The following is a 22,725-nucleotide window of genomic DNA, read 5'->3' on the forward strand; positions in this document are numbered from 1 at the left end:
ATGGCAGAGCAGGCTCGAGAGGCTGAATAGCTTCCTCCTGCCCCTTGTTCATATTACACAGTTGTGACAGTATTAATCTCCGGAGCAGCAGAATAGCTCAGAGAGGGAAAGGGGTCTTTTGTTTGGCAGGAGGGTGGCACCATCTTGTGGAGAAACTCACATCATTTTCTCTCTCTGCCTTCCTTCCCCTCTCTCTCTCTCCCTCCCCCCCCGTCCTCTGTCTCCATTTCTCAGGGACCTCAACAATGGGCTCGGCGAGTAGTATTCAGGCAGCTGTACGGCAGCTGGAGGCTGAGGCAGACGCCATCATACAAATGGTACGTGAGGGCCAACGGGCCAGAAGACAACAGCAATCAGCCATGGTTAGCATGATGCCTGTGCCGCTTGCAGGGCACTTGTGGTTTTAGTTTCTCCTTTCAAACTTTAGTTCCGTTATTAATTGTTGTGCATGATTTGATTTTTGTTTCCCTTCAGACTGCTCCATGATTAACATTTGAATCTGTTTTGATGTTGAGTATCTTAGTCACTAACCTTTTTCCAGTTACTGACCCCCCACCCCCAGGGGAGTGCTGTCTCAACCCCTCAGAGCTCCAGCTCTCTCTGCCATCATCATGGTATCAGCTGCCTCGTCCTAGGCCAGTTCTTTGCTCAGTCAGAGAGATATACGTGAACTGGCCTTTGGCCTTGTCCTCTTTTATCTGGCAATGTAGTGGAGAGCAACATCTATCTGATAGACTAGGATCCAAAGATTTGATATTAGCTGGGCCTCTCCTCCCTACCTCACATGTCCTGTCCCTCCTAATCCCTCCACCCCCCACCCTGGCCTTTTCCACACACACACACACACCTCCCCCAGCCCCACACAAGTGGTATGTGACGATATGCAGTCTGGAGACAGTGAGCATGACTGCCACGCCTGACCTTCTCCCAGTCACATCACACCAACATTTAGTTCCTGCCCTTTCACACAATGCACTTACTTTGTAACTAACCTTGGCCCCATCTCTCCTCCTCTCTCTCAAGTTAGTGGGCTGCTGCGGGCAATGTCAGGCTGAATAGTGTGCGGCACTGAGGAATCTCCAGGGGTATCTCCGCGTGAAGTAATCCTACAGAGCGTGGAAAAGCTGCAGTGTAGTCGAACCCTCTCTGTACTCTTCCTCATCACCATTAGCAAACGTGTTGCAGTAACCATCCCACAAACTTGCTGTGATTTCCCTTCCCCTTTGATCTGAGCTCTCTTTGCCCTGTACCCTTTTTGCCAGTAAAAAGTCTGACAACACCAGGTTTAAGTCCAACCGATTGATAGTAACTCACTAGCTTTCGGAGTTAGTCCCTTCGTCAGGTGAATGACTTTTGCCAGCACAGCTTCTGGTAAATCAGCTTCCCTGGCTCAAGATTTGGGGTTGATGGGATTTACGGTGCTTCCTTGTGACTGCACAAGGTTTCAGGGTTGGAAACCTGGCCCAATCCCTGTGTGTTACTAAGTTGTTGAGTTTGTTTTGCTATGCGTACGCTATCTTCAGCTAACCAGCCCCTTCTAATTTATTTTAGCATCTGGCTGCTTGTACCTGGCTCAGCTGGGTGTCATTGTGCGTGCTTTGCAAGTCCTCTCTTCTTCACCCAGCCAACTGTGAGCAGTTGTTCCTTTTGGGGAATGATGACGGTGGAACTCTAGTTGAATGGGTTAACGTGCAGACTGTGCTGCAGGGGGGAGGGTTTTATATGTCATACAACAGTTTAGCAGAGGACAGACACCAGCAACTTAGTAATCAGCATTGTTACATTGAGCATTTCATTTGTACAACCGTGGGAGAGCTTTGTTGAATGCAAGAGCGAGTGATGGCCCAGTGTATTAATTCAGCTAATATTCTGGGGAACCAGATTCGAATCCCGCCGCAGCAGACGGTGGAATTTGAATTCAGTAAGATAACCTGGAATTGAGAATCTACTGGTGACCATGAAACCATTGTTGATTGTTGGAAAAACCCATCTAATTCCTTTAGGGAAGGAAATCTGCCGTCCTTACCCAGCCTGGCCTACATGTGACTCCAGAGCCACAGCAATGTGGGTGACTCTCAACTGCCCTCTAAAGTGGCCTGGCAAACCACTCAATACAAGGGCAACTAGGGATGGGCAATAAACGCTGCCCCCCCCCCCATCTCCCAAAATGAATAAAAAAAAAGAGGCGCTTTCCCCTGATTACTGTTTCACAGTCCAAGAAAATCACGACTAAAAGGAGCTTCAAATGTTAAGCTGGGCCCCCCGTCGAGCCTCCACAGGGGATCGAGTTTCCAAGATGGGCAGTAGGGCAGGGCTGTTGGTAGGGTATGTTCTCTGTTCCCCTGGACAGTAATTACCCCTCCATCACCAAGGTGAATTATGTTGCAGAATCACAGAATCCCTACAGGGCAAAAGGAGGCCATTCAGCCACTGAGTCTGTGCCCACAAGAATCCCATGCAGGCCCTCATTGAACCACCTTGTTACCTAGTTTATGACGATTGAACCTGACAGGCTTTGGGATGTTCAGGGTCACGGAAATTTGCTGCAGGAATGCAAGACGTTCTTTTTGGTGCAGGGTGAGGCTGTGCCACTGTCTGACTTTGTGTGAAAGCACATGCTGTCAAACAGCAGAAAGAGGAGCAGGAGAATTAGAATTTGCTGCAGGGGAATAGTGGGGTGGGGGAGGTGCAGCAGTCAGTGGCTCAGAGGGAGAGATGGGGCAGTGAGTTTGTATTTGGACACAGAATAGAATAGGCGTGCATTTGGAATGAGGGAGTGAAGGTCACTTGATCCCGAAGTCAGGCTGATAAAGTTGTTTCTCTGTGTCTCGGGGTGAGAGTCAGTTTGAAGTGGATGAGGATAGACTGTCCTCCTGATTCTGCTGTGCACTGGTCACTGATCCCCAGCTCTGTGTTAAACATTGAGCCCAAACTAGCAGCAAACCATACTGCTTCCCCCAACGAGATCTCATTCACGCCTTCCTGGTGATCCCTTCTATTATTTTTGCTTTTCTTTTCTCTTTTCCTTTTTCCCACTTAAAGTCTGAGACGAACCCGGCAGAAGGAGCTTCCAGAAGAGACGAGTCTCCCATGGATGTGGACCAGCCGTCGCCCGCTGCCCAGGAGTCACTATCACTGGGTAGGTGTGAAAAGAGGTTTGGAGTGACTGAGTGGCCCTAGCTGCCCCGCCAAGCCCAGACTGATTGATTTGATTTTGGAAATTGTATGGCGTGACTGGAACAGCTTTTGTCTCTGTTGGTTGTCGCGGGCAGGTTCAGAGGGAAGCCAAGCGAACGAGAAGGAGAAGGAAGAAGAGAAGCTACCTGAGTTGCCGCTGCTGAGTGAGCAGCTAAGCCTGGATGAGCTGTGGGACATGCTGGGCGAGTGCCTGAAGGAGCTGGAGGAGTCACATGATCAACACGCAGTCCTGGGTGAGCTGGGATGGGGTGCAGGTTACATTCCTGCTTCCCCAGGAGGGAATAGCAAGGATCAATCACTGTCAGAAAATAAATTCTCGTGTCTGAGTAGCATTCTCTGGTACTGATAGAGTCTCTCTTACTCTCTTTCCCCCTCTACCCCATTGTCCCCCCCTTCCTCCGTCCCCCCCTTTTGCCCTCCCTGCCACCTTTGGCCCTTCTCCGTCCTTGTCTCTCCCCCCCCCCCCCTCCCCTTCCTTGTCTGTCCCCCACCTCCCTCGCTCTGCAGTTTTGCAGCCTGCAGTTGAGGCCTTTTTCCTTGTCCACGCAACCGAGAGGGAGAGCAAACCACCCGTGCGAGATACACGGGAAAGCCAGCTGGCCCACATCAAGGATGAGGCACCACCACTCTCGCCTGCCCCTGTTACCCCAGCAACACCTTCCTCCTTGGACCCATTCTTCTCCCGCGAACCCTCATCAATGCACATCTCCTCCAACCTGCCTCCAGACACACAGAAGTTCCTACGCTTTGCAGGTAAGTGAAGGGACCAGAACATCGCTGTGTTTCCAAATGAGTGCTACTCTGTATCTAACCCTGTGCTGTATCTGTCCTGGGAGTGTTTGATGGAGGGACAGTGTAGAGGGAGCTTTACTCTGTATCTAACCCCATGCTGTACCTGTCCTGGGAGTGTTTGATGGGGGGACAGTGTAGAGGGAGCTTTACTCTGTATCTAACCCCGTGCTGTCCCTGTCCTGGGAGTGTTTGATGGGGACGGTGTAGAGGGAGCTTTACTCTGTATCTAACCCCATGCTGTACCTGTCCTGGGAGTGTTTGATGTGGGGGGACAGTGTAGAGGGAGCTTTACTCTGTATCTAACCCCGTGCTGTCCCTGTCCTGGGAGTGTTTGATGGGGACGGTGTAGAGGGAGCTTTACTCTGTATCTAACCCCGTGCTGTACCTGTCCTGGGAGTGTTTGATGGGGGGGGACAGTGTAGAGGGAGCTTTACTCTGTATCTAACCCCGTGCTGTACCTGTCCTGGGAGTGTTTGATGGGGGGACAGTGTAGAGGGAGCTTTACTCTGTATCTAACCCCGTGCTGTACCTGTCCTGGGAGTGTTTGATGGGGACGGTGTAGAGTGAGCTTTACTCTGTATCTAACCCCGTGCTGTACCTGTCCTGGGAGTGTTTGATGGGGACGGTGTAGAGTGAGCTTTACTCTGTATCTAACCCCGTGCTGTACCTGTCCTGGGAGTGTTTGATGGGGACGGTGTAGAGTGAGCTTTACTCTGTATCTAACCCTGTGCTGTACCTGTCCTGGGAGTGTTTGATGGGGGGGACAGTGTAGAGGGAGCTTTACTCTGTATGTCACCCTCATATGTCCTAATGTAAACAATGGGAAATATTGCTGTGTCTCCACTCTTGGAAGGTGCATTCACATCACTTCTTCCCTCCAATAAAAAAATCAGTCTTAAAAGTGATTCCTCAGATTCAGGTCTGAAATGTTATTTGCTTAAACTTTCTGTGCCTATCTTGTTTACGTATTTTTAGAAACCCATCGAACGGTGCTGAACCAGATTCTGCGTCAGTCCACCACACACCTGGCAGACGGCCCTTTTGCCGTCCTCGTGGATTACATTCGGATCCTCGACTTTGATGTCAAACGCAAGTAGGTTCTCGGCGAGCACTTGACTTCTGACACTTTGCTCCTGTGAAAGCAAACTCGGGGATGGATGCCTGGAAAAACCTCTGGTTGGCCACGGGGCTTCAATTTTGTCGCCCTTTAACCATTGAACCTTTTGGCAGAGGCCTTTCTGCTTGTCTCACCCCACTGAAGCTCAGTCGAGGGGTGCCATCCCTGTTGATTCGGATACTCTGAAACCCCATTTCATTGGTGCCCTGCGCCCTTTGTTTGAAATTCCTAATTCATTCCCTGGATGTGGGCAACGCTGCATTTATTGCCCACCTTTTATATTCTCTTTCCAACAGGGATGTGGTGCTAGTACACCGAGGGACTCATAGGGACCACTTGAAGGGGTATGTTCAGAGTCAAACATGTAGTAATAAATGAGACCGGGGTGTCCTCATACAGCAGTCGGTGACAGTAATTGTGCAGGTACAGCAGGCAGTAAAGAAGGAAAAGGCTAGGTTGACCTTCATAGTGAGAGGATTTGAGTGCAGGGATAGGGACGTTTTACTGCAATTGTACAGGACGTTTGTGAGGCCACACCTGGAGTATTGTGTACAGTTTTGGTCTCCTTATCTGAGGAAGGATGTCCTTGCTATAGAGGGAGCACAGCAAAGGTTTACCAGGCTGATTCCTAGGATGGTGGGACTGACGTATGAGGGATTGAGTTGGTTAGGATTGAATTTGCTGGAATTTGGAAAAATTAGGGGAATCTCATAGAAACCTAACAGGACTAGATAGGGAGATGTATGAAGGATGTTCCTGATGGTGGAGAAGTCTAGAACCAAGGGTCACAGCCTGAGGATACAGGGTAACCCATTTAGGACAGAGATGAGGAGAAATGTCTTCACCCAGAGAGTGGTCAGCCTGTGGATTTCACTACCACAAAAAGCAGTTGAGGCCAAAACATTGTGTACTTTCAAGGGGGAGTTAGATATATCTCTGGGGGCTAAAGCTATCAAGGGATGTGGTGGGGGGGTGGATGGGATCAGGATATAGAGTTAGATGGTCAGCCTTGATCATGTTGAATGGTGGAGCAGGCTCGAAGAGCCAAATGGCCTCCTTCTGCTCCTCTTTTCTCTGTTTCTACGTGTTTCTGTGGCATGGGGTAAGGATGCCAGGTTTCTGTCTCTATGGGGTATTTGTGAGTCAGTTGGGTTATATTTTTTAAACAGCAATCTGATAGTTTCACCATGGTTTACATCTGAAAATAGTGTATTTATTTATTTCAGCTGATTCTGAATTGCTGGACTGTCTGAGGTCAGATTCAAACTTCCGACGTTGGGATGGGATTCTGGGCACAGCTATACCTGACCAACGGTTGTGCTCACAAGTTACCCGAGCTTTGCCCATGCACTCAACCCTGCGGGCAACTAAGATGTTGCCTTGGCCAGGAGGGGGGAGAGATTGCGGTGTTGCCACAGGGTGTAAGAGAAAGAGACATCGGCCAGGGTCCTCAGTACTCCCCTTAAGCTGAAGAGCATCACTGGAAAAGGGGGAGGGCTGGTGAGCTGGGCAGTGTCAGCGGGTGTCGGCAGTCATGCTAGTGCCTACCTTCTGCAGATTTGCCTGAGTTCTGACCATCTGGGTAAGATTCAGGGGGTGCTGGAGGGGCTGCAGTTCTCCCCATCCTAACCCACTGTCACTGGGCTCAGGCAGATCTGGGGGAAGTTGGAGACGTCCAAAACTGCAGAAGGGACAAGCTGACCGAACCTGAGGTGGGAACAGATTTCCAGTGAACTGCCTTTTCCTGTATTTGGGTTGCAATTTGTTCACTGACAACAGTTGGGGGAAGTCCTATTAGACGACCATCGCCTGGTAGTGGGCCCTGGCTCGTTAATACTCCCTGTGTCTAATTATTTGTAAATTCCCTATGCGCAGACAGAGGCCGTTCATCCCATCGAGTCTGTACCGACTCTCCTACCGAGTATCTTACCCAGGTCCATCCCTTGCATTACCTAGTAACCCCACATATTTACATTGCTAAGCCCCCTAACCTACACATCTTGGAATGTAGCATGGCCAATCCACCTAACCTGCACATCTTTGGAGTGTGGGGGGGAAACTGGAGCACCCAGAGGAAACCCACACGGACACAAGGAGAATGTGCAAACTCCACACAGTGACCCAGTCTGGAGTTGAGCCTGGGCCCTGGTGCTGTGAAGCAGCAGCACTAACCACTGTAATACCCAGTTAGTATTGGTGTTGTCAGGACCTGGGCCCCAATGCTTCTGGAGTGCTACGGATGGAGGAGGGTATCTGTGCTTTCTCTCTCTCTCCCAGTTTGAATGTTGGGCTCCTGAACCTGGTTTGAGTTCCCCTCAGATCCACACAGCACTAGCCCCACCACAGGTAGATTGTCACCCATTTGCTGATCTGCCTGCCCTGCTTTCTTTGGCCCAGGTACTTCCGTCAGGAGTTGGAGCGTTTAGACGAAGGCATCCGCAAGGAGGATTTAGCGGTACACGTGCGGAGGGACCACGTCTTTGAGGACTCGTACCGGGAGCTGCACAGGAAATCCCCTGAGGAGATGAAGAACAGGCTGTAAGGACACAATCCCTTCAGCTGGCAGCTTTTTATAAATCTTTCTCCTTGCAGAGCAAGAAACTGTCAGATAAACTGGAGCTTTGGTGGCTGTTTGGCAGGGGCCATGTATCGAACTTAACAGAGCAGCTGTTAACATTGCTGCTGCTGTTGGAGGTGGTCAAAGCTGAAGACTCTCTTCCCAGTGAGTTAATCCATTCACAGTTCCTGCTGTGAACAGATCTCAACTCCTGATGTGAGCTTTATCCACCCACTAACCAGACTGAGCTCCTTGGCTCCAGGGAAGGCTGAGGGGCTGGGAAAGAGCACACTGCTCTGTACCACTGAATTCCAGTGGGAGATGTTGCACTCAGTGGGGTGTATCCATTTACCCCAGGGTGGGTTTGAAAGAGGTAGCAAGGACTCCTCACCCCAATCCCAATAGCCATCCCCCTCCCTCTGCCCACCCCGTACTCTGGCCGTCCCTCCTCCTTCTGACCTGCCCACTTCCCTTTCAACCCCCCCCTCCCCAGCAACCCCTCTCTCTCTTCCTCTGCCCCCCTCCCCTCTGCCCGCCCCCTGCTCCACACTCGCCACGCCCTCTGCTCCCCCTTCCCGCTTGCCACCACCTCCCCACTCCCTCCTTCTGGCCCTCCTCCCCCCTCCCTCTGAGCCCTCCCTCCCTCCCCCCCTCCCTCCCTCACTCCACCCCCTCCCTCACTCCACCCCCCTCCCTCACTCCACCCCCCTCCCTCACTCCACCCCCCTCCCTCACTCCACCCCCCTCCCTCACTCCACCCCCCTCCCTCACTCCACCCCCCTCCCTCACTCCACCCCCCTCCCTCACTCCACCCCCCTCCCTCACTCCACCCCCCTCCCTCACTCCACCCCCTCCCTCACTCCACCCCCCTCCCTCACTCCACCCCCCTCCCTCACTCCACCCCCCTCCCTCACTCCACCCCCTCCCTCACTCCACCCCCCTCCCTCACTCCACCCCCCTCCCTCACTCCACCCCCCTCCCCCCCTCCCTCACTCCACCCCTCCCTCACAGCCCCCCTCCCTCCCCCCTCCTTCACAGCCCCCCTCACTCCCCTCCCCCTCCCCCCCCCTTCCTCTGAGCCCGCCCTCCCTTCCTCTGAGCCCGCCCTCCCTTCCTCTGAGCCCGCCCTCCCTTCCTCTGAGCCCGCCCTCCCTTCCTCTGAGCCCGCCCTCCCTTCCTCTGAGCCCGCCCTCCCTTCCTCTGAGCCCGCCCTCCCTTCCTCCCTCTGAGCCCTCCCTCCCTCCCTCCCTCCCTCTGAGCCCTCCCTCCCTCCCTCGCTCTGAGCCCGCCCTCCCTCCCTCTGAGCCCGCCCGCCCTCCCTCCCTCTGAGCCCGCCCGCCCTCCCTCCCTCTGAGCCCGCCCGCCCTCCCTCCCTCCCTCCCTCTGAGCCCGCCCTCCCTCCCCCCCCCCGCTCCCAGCCCGCCCTCCCTCCCAGCCCGCCCTCCCTCCCCCACTCCCTCCCAGCCCTCCCTCCCTCCCCCCCTCTCCCTCCCCCCTCTCCCTCCCCCACTCCCTCCCAGCCCGCCCTCCCTCCCCCACTCCCTCCCAGCCCTCCCTCCCTCCCCCCCCTCCCTCCCAGCCCTCCCTCCCTCCCCCCCAGCCCTCCCTCCCTCCCCCCCAGCCCTCCCTCCCTCCCCCCCCTCCCTCCCAGCCCTCCCTCCCTCCCCCCCCTCCCTCCCAGCCCTCCCTCCCTCCCCCCCCTCCCTCCCAGCCCTCCCTCCCTCCCCGCCCTCCCTCCCTCCCCCCCTCCCTCCCAGCCCTCCCTCCCTCCCCCCCCCCCTCCCTCCCCCCTCCCTCCGAGCCCGCCCTCCCTCCCCCCTCCCTCCGAGCCCGCCCTCCCTCCCCCCTCCCTCCGAGCCCGCCCTCCCTCCCCCCTCCCTCCGAGCCCGCCCTCCCTCCCCCCTCCCTCCGAGCCCGCCCTCCCTCCCCCCTCCCTCCGAGCCCGCCCTCCCTCCCCCCTCCCTCCGAGCCCGCCCTCCCTCCCCCCTCCCTCCGAGCCCGCCCTCCCTCCCCCCTCCCTCCGAGCCCGCCCTCCCTCCCCCCTCCCTCCGAGCCCGCCCTCCCTCCCCCCTCCCTCCGAGCCCGCCCTCCCTCCCCCCTCCCTCCGAGCCCGCCCTCCCTCCCAGCCCGCCCTCCCTCCCCCCTCCCTCCGAGCCCGCCCTCCCTCCCCCCTCCCTCCGAGCCCGCCCTCCCTCCCCCCTCCCTCCGAGCCCGCCCTCCCTCCCCCCTCCCTCCGAGCCCGCCCTCCCTCCCCCCTCCCTCCGAGCCCGCCCTCCCTCCCCCCTCCCTCCGAGCCCGCCCTCCCTCCCCCCTCCCTCCGAGCCCGCCCTCCCTCCCCCCTCCCTCCCGAGCCCGCCCTCCCTCCCTCCGAGCCCGCCCTCCCTCCCCCCTCCCTCCGAGCCCGCCCTCCCTCCGAGCCCGCCCTCCCTCCCCCCTCCCTCCGAGCCCGCCCTCCCTCCCCCCTCCCTCCGAGCCCGCCCTCCCTCCCCCCTCCCTCCGAGCCCGCCCTCCCTCCCCCCTCCCTCCGAGCCCGCCCTCCCTCCCCCCTCCCTCCGAGCCCGCCCTCCCTCCCCCCTCCCTCCGAGCCCGCCCTCCCTCCCCCCTCCCTCCGAGCCCGCCCTCCCTCCCCCCTCCCTCCGAGCCCGCCCTCCCTCCCCCCTCCCTCCGAGCCCGCCCTCCCTCCCCCCTCCCTCCGAGCCCGCCCTCTCTCGTTTCCCTGACTGACCTCCCTCCCTCCCTCCTCCTCCTCCCCTCCACTCCCTGACTGCCCCCCCCTCCAGCCCCTTAGCCCACACGCGCTCCTTGTTTGAGTTTGTGTCTTTCCGTCCCCCCCCCCTTCTGTGTGTATGTGTGTGCGGTACCCACTTCTCCTCCTCTGCTCCTTTGTCCACCTCCATCCTCCCCCTGCTGAATGCAGTTTTGGTGATGTTGGGAAGGGGTTGGTGATGAAGGCAGGCTGATCCACACTGGGTCCCACTCCCCATGTCTCTGTATCTAACCGTGGCTGTCTTGTTTTGCAGGTACATTGTGTTTGAAGGGGAGGAGGGACAGGATGCGGGAGGCCTGCTCCGCGAGTGGTACATGATTATCTCCAGGGAAATGTTCAACCCCATGTATGCACTGTTCAGGACTTCACCAGGTGACCGAGTCACATACACCATCAACCCCTCGTCGCACTGTAACCCCAACCACCTCAGCTATTTCAAGTTTGTGGGCCGCATTGTGGCAAAGGCGGTATATGATAACCGCTTGCTGGAGTGCTACTTTACCCGCTCCTTCTACAAACACATCCTTGGCAAATCAGTCAGGTAGGCCTGCTTTTGATTCACTTTTCTCATGGTCTCGGGATGTCCAGAAGTGAAGTACATTCAGAGTGTTGTAGGGATGATGCAGCAACCTACGTGAGCTCTCTCAAAGCAACAGTCCTGAGCAGCTAACCTGTTCTGGTCCAGGAGAGAGATTATCCCAGCCACTGGGGGGATGTCACTAAGGCCACGGTCAGATCAGCCGTGATGTGGGTGCAAGTTGGAGGGCCAAGTGGCCTAGTCCTGCTTCATCTGATGCACAGCAAGGAGCGCAGCGTGAGAGTGTGTGTTCTTTTACTTGAAGTAACTGGAAGTAAACTTTGTTTCTCTTACAGGCGTTTGCTACCAAATAAACTTATTGGACTTTAACCTGGTGTTATGAGACTTCTTACTGACTCTTACAGGTACACAGACATGGAGAGTGAAGATTATCATTTTTACCAAGGGCTGGTTTACCTGCTAGAAAATGACGTTTCTACACTGGGTTATGAGCTCACCTTCAGTACAGAGGTATTAATATCCCTCCAACTCTCCCCTCGCTGCCTGCACCCTTCAATATCCCACCCAGCCCTTCCCCTCACTCCCCGCACCCTTCAATATCCACCTCCCCCCCCCTCACTCCCCACACCCTTTAATATCCCACCCAGTCTAATCCCACTCTCCCCCTCACTCCCCGCACCCTTTAATATCCCACCCAGTCTAATCCCACTCTCCCCCTCACTCCCCGCACCCTTTAATATCCCACCCAGTCTAATTCCACTCTCCCCCTCACTCCCCGCACCCTTTAATATCCCACCCAGTCTAATTCCACTCTCCCCCTCACCGCCCGCACCCTTTAATATCCCACCCAGTCTAATCCCACTCTCCCCCTCACTCCCCACACCCTTTAATATCCCACCCAGTCTAATTCCACTCTCCCCCTCACTCCCCGCACCCTTTAATATCCCACCCAGTCTAATCCCACTCTCCCCCCTCACTCCCCTCACCCTTTAATATCCCACCCAGTCTAATCCCACTCTCCCCGTCGCTCCCTGCACCCTTCCATATCCCACCCAGACTGCTGAGTCTGGAGAGTAATCTGTTGTGGTAGTCGCGAGCTTGTAAATATTCTGCACACTATGCCATTTGAATGTGGCTGCACCTTCCGGCCTGCAGCAGTTTGTGGGGGAGGCGGGCGGGGGTTGGGTCTGGAGCTAAGTCGAGCTTTCCTCAAAGACGGATGAAATCTTTCACGGCAAATTTGTGAATGTGATTGCAGGTACAAGAGTTTGGAGTGTGTGAGGTACGGGAACTGAAGGCGAACGGTGCTCACATTGTCGTGACGGAAGAGAACAAGAAGGAATATGTGCATCTGGTGTGTCAAATGAAGATGACTGGTGAGTAACAGAGAAGCTTTGTTCCCCACACTGGGCATGAGGAGGTGACTGGGGCCAAACGTCAATAAATACTCTGCATTTGGACCATGATGGGCTGGTGGTGACGGCAAGCCTTTATCTCAAGCCAGATTGACCATTTCTTTCCTCTCTCTCTCTCTCTCTCATTTCTTGGGAAAGGTGCAATCCGGAAACAACTGGCCGCCTTTTTGGAAGGATTCTACGAGATTATCCCGAAACGGTTAATCTCAATCTTTACAGAGCAGGAGTTGGAGCTGCTTATTTCTGGTTTACCAACCATCGACATCGATGACTTGAAAGCAAACACTGAATACCACAAGTATCAGGTTAACTCCATACAGGTGGGACATAGAGGAGTCATCTTGATCTATCTGTGTTATTGGCAGTGGCTGCCCTTCGCTTCCAAATATCTCAATAGATTTGTCAATGCGTCAAAATATCCCAATTCATTTCTTTTTCCAAGTCTCAGCCTGTTTAATTTTTAGATTGTCCCTTTGAATCTTCCTCTTTAGCTAAATGAAACTCCTCTGAATGTGTTTTTGTCACTTGCAGCTTGCCATGTGCAAAACCATGGCTGAGCTGCAGTGAAGGTGAACAGGGATGATGTAACAGGACTGAGAGGTTGTGATTCAGTCAAAGCACCAAAAATGGGACGTTTCTTCTCTAGAGCCGACAAGGGGGAAACGGGAAGAGGTTATGAGAGGGTGAATGATGGAAGATTGTTGGGTAATGAAGGGATCACAGACAGTGTGGTGAAGAAGGCATTCAGCATGCTTGGTTTCATCGGTCAGAACATTGAATACAGGAGTTGGGACGTCTTGTTGAAGTTGTACAAGACATTGGTAAGGCCACACTTGGAATACTGTGTACATTTCTGGTCACCCTATTATAGAAATAATATTATTAAACTAGAAAGAGTGCAGAAAAGATTTCCTAGGATGCTAATGGGACTTGATGGATTGAGTTATAAGTAGAGGCTGAATAGACTGGGACTTTTTTCCCTGGAGCGTAGGAGATTTGGGGATGATATGTCCCTGTCAGGCAGGGAGGAAATGGCCGAGTGAGAGAACCATGGTTTCACAAAAGAGGTTGAATGTCTTGTCAAGAGGAAAAGTAAGCGTATGTAAGGCTGAAAAAATAAGGTTCAGTTGGGTTGCTTGAGGGTTACAAGGTAGCAAGGAATGAGTTTAAAAAGAGGGCTTAGGAGAGCTAGGAGGGGGCATGAGAAGCCCTTGGCGGGTCAGATAAAGGAAAACCCCAAGGCTTTTTACTCTTATGTGAGAAATAAAAGAATGACCAGGGTGAGGTTAGGGCCGGTCAAGGATAGTAGTGGGAACTTGTGCATGGAGTCAGAAAAGATAGGTGAGGCGTTGAATGAATACTTCAGTGTTCACTAAGGAGAGGGGCTGTGTTTTTGAAGATGAGAGTGTGATACAGACTGATAGGATGGATGAGGTAAATGTTCTGAAGGAAGATGTGTTAGCAATTCTGAAAAACCTGAGGGTCGCCAAATACCCTGGACCAGATGGGATACATCCTAGGATTCTTTGGAAGGCAAGGCATGAGATTGTGGAGCTTTTGGCTTTGATCTTTGTGTCCTCACTGTCCATGAGGATAGTGCCAGAGGATTGGAGAGTGGTGAATGTTGTTCCTCTCTTCAAGGAAGGAAGTAGGAATGACCCTGGTAATTATAAGCCAGTTAGTCTTACTCCGATGGTCAGTAAGTTAATGGAAAAGGTCCTGAGGGATAGGAATTATAACCATTTGGAAAGATGCAGCTTAAACTGGGATAGACAGCATGGTTTCGTGAGGGGTAAGTCTTGCCTCACAAATTTGATTGAATTCTTTGAGGAGGTAACTAAGTGTGTAGATGAAGATAGAGCAGTTGATGTCATTCACATGGATTTTAGTAAGGCGTTTGATAAGGTTCCCCATGGTAGGCTCATGAAGAAAGTAACTGGCTGTCTCACAGAAGACAGAGCGTGGTGGTGGAGGGAAAATTTTCAGACTGGAGGCCAGTTACCAGCGGTGTACCACAGAGATCAGTGCTGGGTCCTCTGCTATTTGTGATTTTTATCAATGACTTGGAAGAGGGGGCTGAAGAGTGGGTTAGTAAATTTACTGATGACACCAAGATTGGTGCAATAGTGGATGAGGTGAAGGGCTCTTGTAGGCTGCAGAGAGACATTAATAGGATGCAGAGCTGGGCTGAAAAGTGACAGATGGAATTTAACCCTGATAAGTGTGAGATGATTCATTTTGGTAGGACAAACATAAATGCAGATTACAGGGTCAACGGCAGGGTTCTGAAGAATGTGGAGGAACAGAGAGATCTTGGGGTTCATATCCACAGATCTCTGAAGGTTGCCACTCAAGTGGATAGAGCCGTGAAGAAGGCTCATAGTGTGTTAGTGTTTATTAACAGGGGGTTTGAGTTTAAGAGCCATGGGGTTATGCTGCAACTATACCAGATGTTGGTGAGACCGCATTTGGAATATTGTGTTCAGTTCTGGTCACCTCACTATAAGAAGGATGTGGAAGCATTGGAGAGAGTGCAGAGGAGATTTACCAGGATGCTGCCTGGTTTGGAGGGTAGGTCTTATGAGGAAAGGTTGAGGGAGCTGGGGCTTTTCTCTTTGGAGCGGAGGAGGATGAGAGATAACTTAATAGAGGTTTATAAGATGATGAGGGGGGATTGATAGAGTGGACGTGCAGAGACTATTTCCTCAGTGGATGTAGCTGTTACTAGGAGGCATAACTATAAGGTTCATGGTGGGTGATATAGGAGGGATGTCCGAGGTAGATTCTTCACTCAGAGTGTGGTTGGAGTGTGGAATGCACTGCCTGCTGTGATAGTGGAGTCGGACACTTTAGGAACTTTCAAGCGGTTATTGGATAGGCACATGGAGCACACCAGAATGATAGGGAGTGGGATAGACTGATCTTGGTTTTGGACAAAGCTCAGCACAGCATTGAGGGCCAAAGGGCCTGTGCTGTGCTGTAACGTTCTATAAAATAATGAGGGGTATAGATCAGCTAGATAGTCAATATCTTTTCCCAAAGGTAGGGGAGTCTAAAACTAGAGGGCACTGGTTTGAGGTGAGGGGGAGAGAATCAAAAGGGTCCAGAGGGTGGTGAGCCTTTGTAACAAGCTGCCAGAGGTAGTAGTAGAGGCAGGTACAATTTTGTCCTTTAAAAAGCGTTTAGGTAGTTACTTGGGTAAGATGGGTTTTGAGGGATATGGGCCAAATGCGGGCAGTGGGGAGTAGTTTGGGCTGAAAAAAGGGTGGCGTGGGCAAGTTGCGTTTGAGGGCCTGTTTCCATGCTTGTAAAACCCTCCATGATTCTCTGTCCTAAAAGGGCAGCCTCAAATTTTCAAACTCTCATTTCTAAACTCCAGTGAAAACAAGCCCAGTCTGTCCAACCTTTCCTCATATAACAACCTGCTCTTTCCAGGGATAAATCTAATAAACCTCCTCCTAGCCCTTGGCCTTCCGTCGTGTGTATGTATTTTACTGCTGGTGTTATATATGTACTTTTTGTTTGTATTGGGAGATTATAAGTGGTGAGCAGGAATGTGACTGATATAGTTACAGAGAGCGACAGGGTATTTTGGATCCTCCAGGAGTCCCTTGGGGCAGATGTAGTCACTGGGAATCGTCCCTCCGGTGGCAGTGGGTGTTAGTTGCCTCTTTCCCCTCTCTTGACGCCTCGGGGCAGAGACAGAGCAATAGGAAATTGGGCAAATATCCCCCGCTACCCTTGCCCCCTGTGCACGATCCTATTAAATGTGTTTCTTGTCTCTCCTGTGTGTTCCACCCCCACAGATCCAGTGGTTCTGGCGGGCACTGCGCTCCTTCGATCAGGCTGACCGAGCCAAGTTCCTACAGTTTGTAACCGGCACCTCCAAGGTCCCTCTCCAGGGCTTTGCGGCTCTAGAAGGAATGAACGGCATCCAGAAGTTCCAGATTCACCGGGACGATCGTTCGACCGACAGGCTGCCGTCGGCTCACACTTGGTGAGGATTCACCTCTGGGTGGGGGGAATGAGACTTTAAAACCCAGGCTGGGGGCGGATGAGAACCCAGGTGGGAACCCTCCCACTTTAATTTAGAAAAACAAAACCAGATCTGATCGTTCTCAGGGATCTTGCTTTGTGCAAATTGGTTGCTGTCTTTGGCATGTATCTACAATGGGCCAGCCTTGGCTGTGAAGCATGTTGGAATGTCCTGAGGTGCTGGAGGAAGGCAAGATCTTCCTTGTTTATCTTCTGCCTTGTCTTAACCATGGTGTGAAGCTATGTTGATGCTGTGTTCACACGAGAGACAGACATAGGAGCAGAGGGAGCTACTCAGCGCCTTGAGAAAAGTCAGTGAGACACAGCTCCCAGTATTCCCCACCACATTTGTCCCACATCCTTTAATATCTCAAGTTAACAAAATTAACCACGTGCATTTTTTAAAACTGAGAATTGATGGATCATCAGTTGCCATTAATGAAGAGTGTTCCAACCTGATGCCCTGTAAATTTCACCCACTGTCTGGTTTAGATTTCACCTCCCCAGCACCTTCCCCATTCCCAGCCTGGATGGGCTCCTCCTGTAGCCTAATGGTATCAGTCACCAAACTGGTAAACTGCAAACCTAGATCAGTAGCTCTGGAGTTCCAGGTTCAAATCTCTCCAGAGTCGCTGGTTAAAATTTGAATTGTGAAATAAACCTCACCGCCTCTGTTTGAAAATTCTTTCCTTAAACCTCTTCAGCTTTAACCAGCTGGATCTCCCAGCGTACGAGAGCTATGAGAAGCTGCGCCACATGTTGCTACTCGCCATACAGGAGTGCTCGGAAGGATTTGGACTTGCCTGAAGCTGCACAAAACCAAGGATGGAAAGGAAGGAAGGAACGGGCGGACGGTCGGGAAGAATATTGAGAAGCGAAAGGCAGCGGCGGCACACAAAAGGGGAGGATTTTATTTTCAAAGAACCGAGACTGTAAAATGTGCATAACTTGGCTCTCCTCGGACTGACCTAGTAGACTTGCTTTAAAAGAGAAAATGTGTTACGGAAAGGCACTGTCTGCGCTGAGGGTGTTCACAGAGTGAGAGCTTCGCACAAGGGGAAAGAATTAATACTGACTTTGGAGAAAAAAATGGTTTTCTTTCATTCCCCCCACTCCGTTCCCCACATTTGCCCCTCCCCATCCTCCTCCATCCATCTGTTAGGTTGTATCATTTTGTGTGTGTGTGAATATGTATGTGTGCACACAAATGTCTGCGCACGCACTATCCTTAGGTTGTCTTAACTTGCACATTGGAGGCGGATAAAAGATTTTTTTTAAAGAAACAAATGACAGAGAATTCCATTGTGGAAATAATTGGCTCCAGTGTTGCTCGCTCAGTTATGGAAACCACTTGTTCCGACCTCACGTTTTTTTTCCCCCACTCTGCTGTTCGTCTCGTTTCTTTTCCTGTTTCGGAATCTCTAAATCCGTTGCAAATATTGAAGATGTAAATAAATATGAGAAAAGTTTTGATCCACAGATGCCTCCTCCACCCTCCCCCACCCCGCCTTGCCCCACCCACCCTGTTCAGCATTGGAGCATGGAGAGACTTCCCCGGCGAAAGGTCGAGGGTTATATCTGTGAATCATGGCAAGGCCTTAGCTTTTAACTGGATCCCCTCCGCAGCCCCCCATCCCTCTTTCAATCAGATGTCAAAACACACACCAGGCACTAGACAAATTAAACAAATTGTGACACGACAGGGGGGAAGGGGCAGAGTGGGGAGGGAGGGGGGCAACATACGAGGGGGGGAGGAAGGAAGCTTAAAGATGTAAAATATGTGCAAAAAAGTCATTAGCCAAGTTCATGCTTTTTTTTCATATTTATTCGTTTAGATTTTTTGGAAAATTCTGGAATAAATAAAAAAAGCTGGTTTGATTCACTTCAACATTTGAATGTTTTAAAGAAAAAAGGAGGGAGAGAAATGAGGAACCCTCTGCTACCCATCTCCCAATTTCCAATGCGGCCTCTGTCCTTTTTTTGCCTGTCTTGATATCCAAATGTGCGAGAGGGGAGGGTGAGGAGGGAGGGAGGGGGTTTCTGTTCTGCCCCATTAGTGCTTTGAACAAAGGAGAAAAAACTATACAAAGAAGATTCATTAAAGGTTTAGTTTGAAAAATGTTTTTAGTCTGTTGTTCTGTGCTGGAGGATGTCGAGAGGCTGCTGAGAGATGGCAAAGTGACGGGGTAGAAATGTGTGGCACAGGTGGGAGGCCACACTATCCCATGTGTCTGCACTGGCTATAAGCCTAATCTCCCCCCTTTCCACCTCTGCGTAGTCCTGCAGGTTCTGGCACTTGCAAGTGCACGTTCAGGTACTTTTTAAAAGCAGTGACCTTGTGTTCTGTCTCAGCCACCCTTTCAAACAGCAAATCCCAGATTCCCGGCACCCTCTGGGTGAAGTATTTTACCACAATTTCAAGCGCTTGTGATTATAGACGCTTGTAACAAACCAGGTCAGAAATTGCAAGGTATTTTGCAAGAACACAGTTAACACATAGAAAGAAAATTAGCAATAACTTTTACCAATTACAAACAAAAAAACCATCCGTGATATTGTGTATACATTAACAACTAAAAATACTATTCCAACACCCCTACAAACGCTTTCGTTTCAGGCTTAGCACAGGACGTAAGTATGCTCACATGATGCTGGATCTTGCAGCTTTCCAACACCTACTGTGAATTAGTCCTTTGGATGAAGAATTGAAACTCTCGACACCCCCGTCCTGGAGATCCTGCCACATGTTGAGGCACTCACATGAACTGCTGGCTAAAGCTTCTGGTGAACAAACGTCCAACAGAAAAATCTTCACACCAGAGAGGTGAGAGAGACCACTTCCAGTCTGCAGTCCAAATAGCTTCTGACTAGCCGGCAGGATTTCCAATATTGTTGAGAGAAACATAGACACTGTTTTCAGCCTGGTGTCCAAACCAGTAACTCCTGGATTTTCTGAAAACTCTTGGATTTTCTCTGAAAGTAACTCTTGGATTTTCCATGTTGGGAAAAACACTCCCACTGACCTGTCAATCATTTTCCCCCAACAATTCAAAAAAGGTCATAACATTCAAGAACATTGCATTAGGCCCAGATTTAAAATAAAACTCAAAAGGACATCAACTCGGACAGCTTGGGGCCAATAACAAAAAAAAGGTCTGTTTGTCACTGCAAAGAACATGCTAAAAATGCATTTCTTAAAGGCATAGTCACGTCATATACTCAACTAAATCTCCCTTCTCTCTTCTTGCTGACCCCAAGACCAGTGTCTCTTTCACGTCCTCGCCATACTCTTCTGCACCATCTCAATCCCTTCCCATGGATGCAGTGGCTGGAGTGGGTATGCAGCTGGCAGTCTGCTTGCGATGTGTCGTCTGTATCTGTCCTGTTGCCAGTCAGAGGGCAGACTCGGCGGGGAAATGGGGTGGAACGGCGGTGAAAGTGCCAACTATCGGACATCCCCTTTGCCCCTCTGTGAACCCACCAAACATTTCAACTGGACTTGAGGATTTATCCACTTGCAAGAATCCGGAATGCCTTTTATTTGTCACTCGTTACCCTTTCCAATGTGTGCACCCTGGTTTACTAGATCTGTGACCTCTGTGAAAACAGTCACGTTACATAGAAACTCGAAGCAGGAGTAGGACATTCAGCTCTTTGAGACTGCTCTGCAATTCATTTTGATCATGGCTGATCAGCAGGGGGAGATTGGTGAGTGTGAGTAAGTATGATATAGAGAAAGTCCAGCCAGGGGAAATTAGTGAGTAGAACATATGGAAACTTGCAGTTTAATCCGGGATAGCACAAATTTGTGAAGGGTAAGTCTTGCCTTGGAAATTTAAATGAGGAAGTAACTGTGTAGGTGAAGGTAGAGCAGTGGATGTTATATACATGGATTTTAGTAAAGTTCCCTATAGGGGGCTCATGAAGAGAGCAAGGAGGTGTCAGAAATTTAACAGATTGGATAAGTAACTGGCTGTCTCATAGGAGACAGAGGGTGGTAGTGAATGGAAAATTTTCAGACTGGAGGCCAGTTACCAGCGGTGTACCACAGAGATCAGTGCTGGGTCCTCTGCTATTTGTGATTTTTATCAATGACTTGGAACAGGGGGCTGAAGAGTGGGTTAGTAAATTTGCTGATGACACCAAGATTGGTGGAGTGGTGGATGAGGTGGAGGGCTCTTGTAGGCTGCAGAGAGACATTGATAGGATGCAGAGCTGGGCTGAAAAGTGGCAGATGGAGTTTAATCCTGATAAGTGCGAGGTGATTCATTTTGATAGGACAAACTTGAATGGAGATTACAGGGTTCTGAGGAATGTGGAGGAACAGAGAGATCTTGGAGTTCATATCCACAGATCTCTGAAGGTTGCCATTCAAGTGGATAGAGCCGTGAAGAAGGCTCATAGTGTGTTAGTGTTTATTAACAGGGGTTTGAGTTTAAGAGCTGTGGGGTTATGCTGCAACTGTACAGGACTTTGGTGAGACCACATTTGGAATATTGTGTTCAGTTCTGGTCACCTCACTATAAGAAGGATGTGGAAGCATTGGAGAGAGTGCAGAGGAGATTTACCAGGATGCTGCCTGGTTTGGAGGGTAGGTCTTATGAGGAAAGGTTGAGGGAACTAGAGTTTTCCTCTTTACAACGGAGGAGGATGAGGCGACTTAATAGAGGTTTATAAGATGAGAGGGATTGATAGAGTGGACGTTTAGAGACTATTTCCTCGGGTGGATGTAGCTGTTACGAGGGTGCCATAACTATAAGGTTGATGGTGGGAGATATAGGGATGTCCGAGGTAGGTTCTTTAATCAGAGAGTGGTTGGGGTGTGGAATACACTGCCTGCTGTGATAGTGGAGTCGGACACTTCAGGAACCTTCAAGCGGTTATTGGATAGGCACATGGAGCACACCAGAATGATAGGGAGTGGGATAGCTAGATATTGGTTTTGGACAAAGCTCCGCTCAACATTGAGGGGCTGAAGGGCCTGTCCTCTGCTGTACTGTTCTATAGTGCAGGCGGACAGTCAGCCCATTGAGTCTGCACCGAACATGATCCCACCCAGAGCACAACCCTGCATATTTACCGTAACCAGTCCCAGTGCCAACCACTGTGTCACCATATTGCCTGAGTGAAAGTGTCGTACGCAGAGTCAGCAGAGGGAGATCGATGAGTGTGAAAAACATTAACAAATTCAACAGCCTCAACACTGAAAACCTCCAACAAATCCAACAATAACCTCAACACTGAAAACACCAACAAATTCAACAACAACCTCAACATTGTAAACACCAACATATTCAACAACAACCTCAACATTGTAAACACCAACATATTCAACAACAACCTCAACATTGTAAACACCAACATATTCAACAACAACCTCAACATTGTAAACACCAACATATTCAACAACAACCTCAACATTGTAAACACCAACATATTCAACAACAACCTCAACACTGTAAACACCAACAAATGCAACAACAACCTGGACACTGAAAAACACCAACAAATGCAACAATGACCTCAACACTGAAAAACACCAACAAATTCAACAACCTCAACATTGAAAAGCACCAACAAATTCAACGATAACCTCACGCTGAAAACATCAACACATTCAACAACAACCTCAACATTGAAAATACCAACATATTCAACAACAACCTCAACACTGAAAAACATCAAATTCAACAACAACTCAGCATTGAAAAAAAACCAACAAATTCATCAACAACAACCTCAACATTGTAAACACCAACAAATCCAACAACAACCTCAACACTGAAAATACCAACAAATTCAACAACCTCAACACTGAAAAACACCAACATATTCAAGAACAACTTCAGCATTGAAAAATGCCAACAAATTCAACAACAACCTCAACGTTGTAAACACCAACATATTCAACAACAACCTAGACACTGAAAAACACCAACAAATGCAACAACAACCTGGACACTGAAAAACACCAGCAAATTCAACAACAACCTGGACACTGAAAAACACCAACAAATTCAACTACCTCAACTTTGAAAAGCACCAACAAATTCAACAATAACCTCACACTGAAAACATCAACACGTTCAACAACAGCCTCAAAACTGAAAACACCAACACATTCAACAACCTCAACATTGAAAATACCAACATATTCAACAACAACCTCAACACTGAAAAACACCAACATATTGAACAACAACTCAGCATTGAAAAAAACCCAACAAATTCAACAACAACCTCAGCATTAAAAAAACCCAAAAAAATTCAACAACAACCTCAACATTGAAAACACCAACAAATTCA

At 50.6% G+C, this 22,725-nt stretch overlaps 1 protein-coding gene across 8 annotated transcripts in view; it reads left to right on the forward strand.

Moving 5' to 3' along the window:
• The window catches only part of huwe1 (HECT, UBA and WWE domain containing E3 ubiquitin protein ligase 1), a 273,934-nt gene extending 255,803 nt beyond the window's left edge, over nucleotides 1–18,131 (forward strand). For 6 of the 8 annotated variants that reach the window (XM_080182805.1, XM_080182807.1, XM_080182812.1 and 3 more), the window contains 12 exons: nucleotides 235–362; nucleotides 3,043–3,139; nucleotides 3,273–3,431; nucleotides 3,706–3,951; nucleotides 4,966–5,083; nucleotides 7,505–7,645; nucleotides 10,685–10,972; nucleotides 11,374–11,479; nucleotides 12,228–12,345; nucleotides 12,523–12,704; nucleotides 16,191–16,381; nucleotides 17,124–18,131. In XM_080182805.1, the coding sequence (XP_080038931.1) occupies nucleotides 235–362; nucleotides 3,043–3,139; nucleotides 3,273–3,431; nucleotides 3,706–3,951; nucleotides 4,966–5,083; nucleotides 7,505–7,645; nucleotides 10,685–10,972; nucleotides 11,374–11,479; nucleotides 12,228–12,345; nucleotides 12,523–12,704; nucleotides 16,191–16,381; nucleotides 17,124–17,226 (1,877 nt within the window). In that variant the 3' untranslated portion in view covers nucleotides 17,227–18,131. The remainder of the gene's footprint in view (nucleotides 1–234; nucleotides 363–3,042; nucleotides 3,140–3,272; nucleotides 3,432–3,705; nucleotides 3,952–4,965; nucleotides 5,084–7,504; nucleotides 7,646–10,684; nucleotides 10,973–11,373; nucleotides 11,480–12,227; nucleotides 12,346–12,522; nucleotides 12,705–16,190; nucleotides 16,382–17,123) is intronic. The other 2 variants (XM_080182808.1, XM_080182813.1) reach the window with 1 other exon arrangement.
• Nucleotides 18,132–22,725: the final 4,594 nt, after the last annotated feature.

Source organism: Carcharhinus amblyrhynchos, unplaced genomic scaffold, assembly GCF_965287045.1.
Source record: "Carcharhinus amblyrhynchos unplaced genomic scaffold, sCarAmb.v2.hapA scaffold_90, whole genome shotgun sequence".
Classification (NCBI taxonomy): domain Eukaryota; kingdom Metazoa; phylum Chordata; class Chondrichthyes; order Carcharhiniformes; family Carcharhinidae; genus Carcharhinus; species Carcharhinus amblyrhynchos.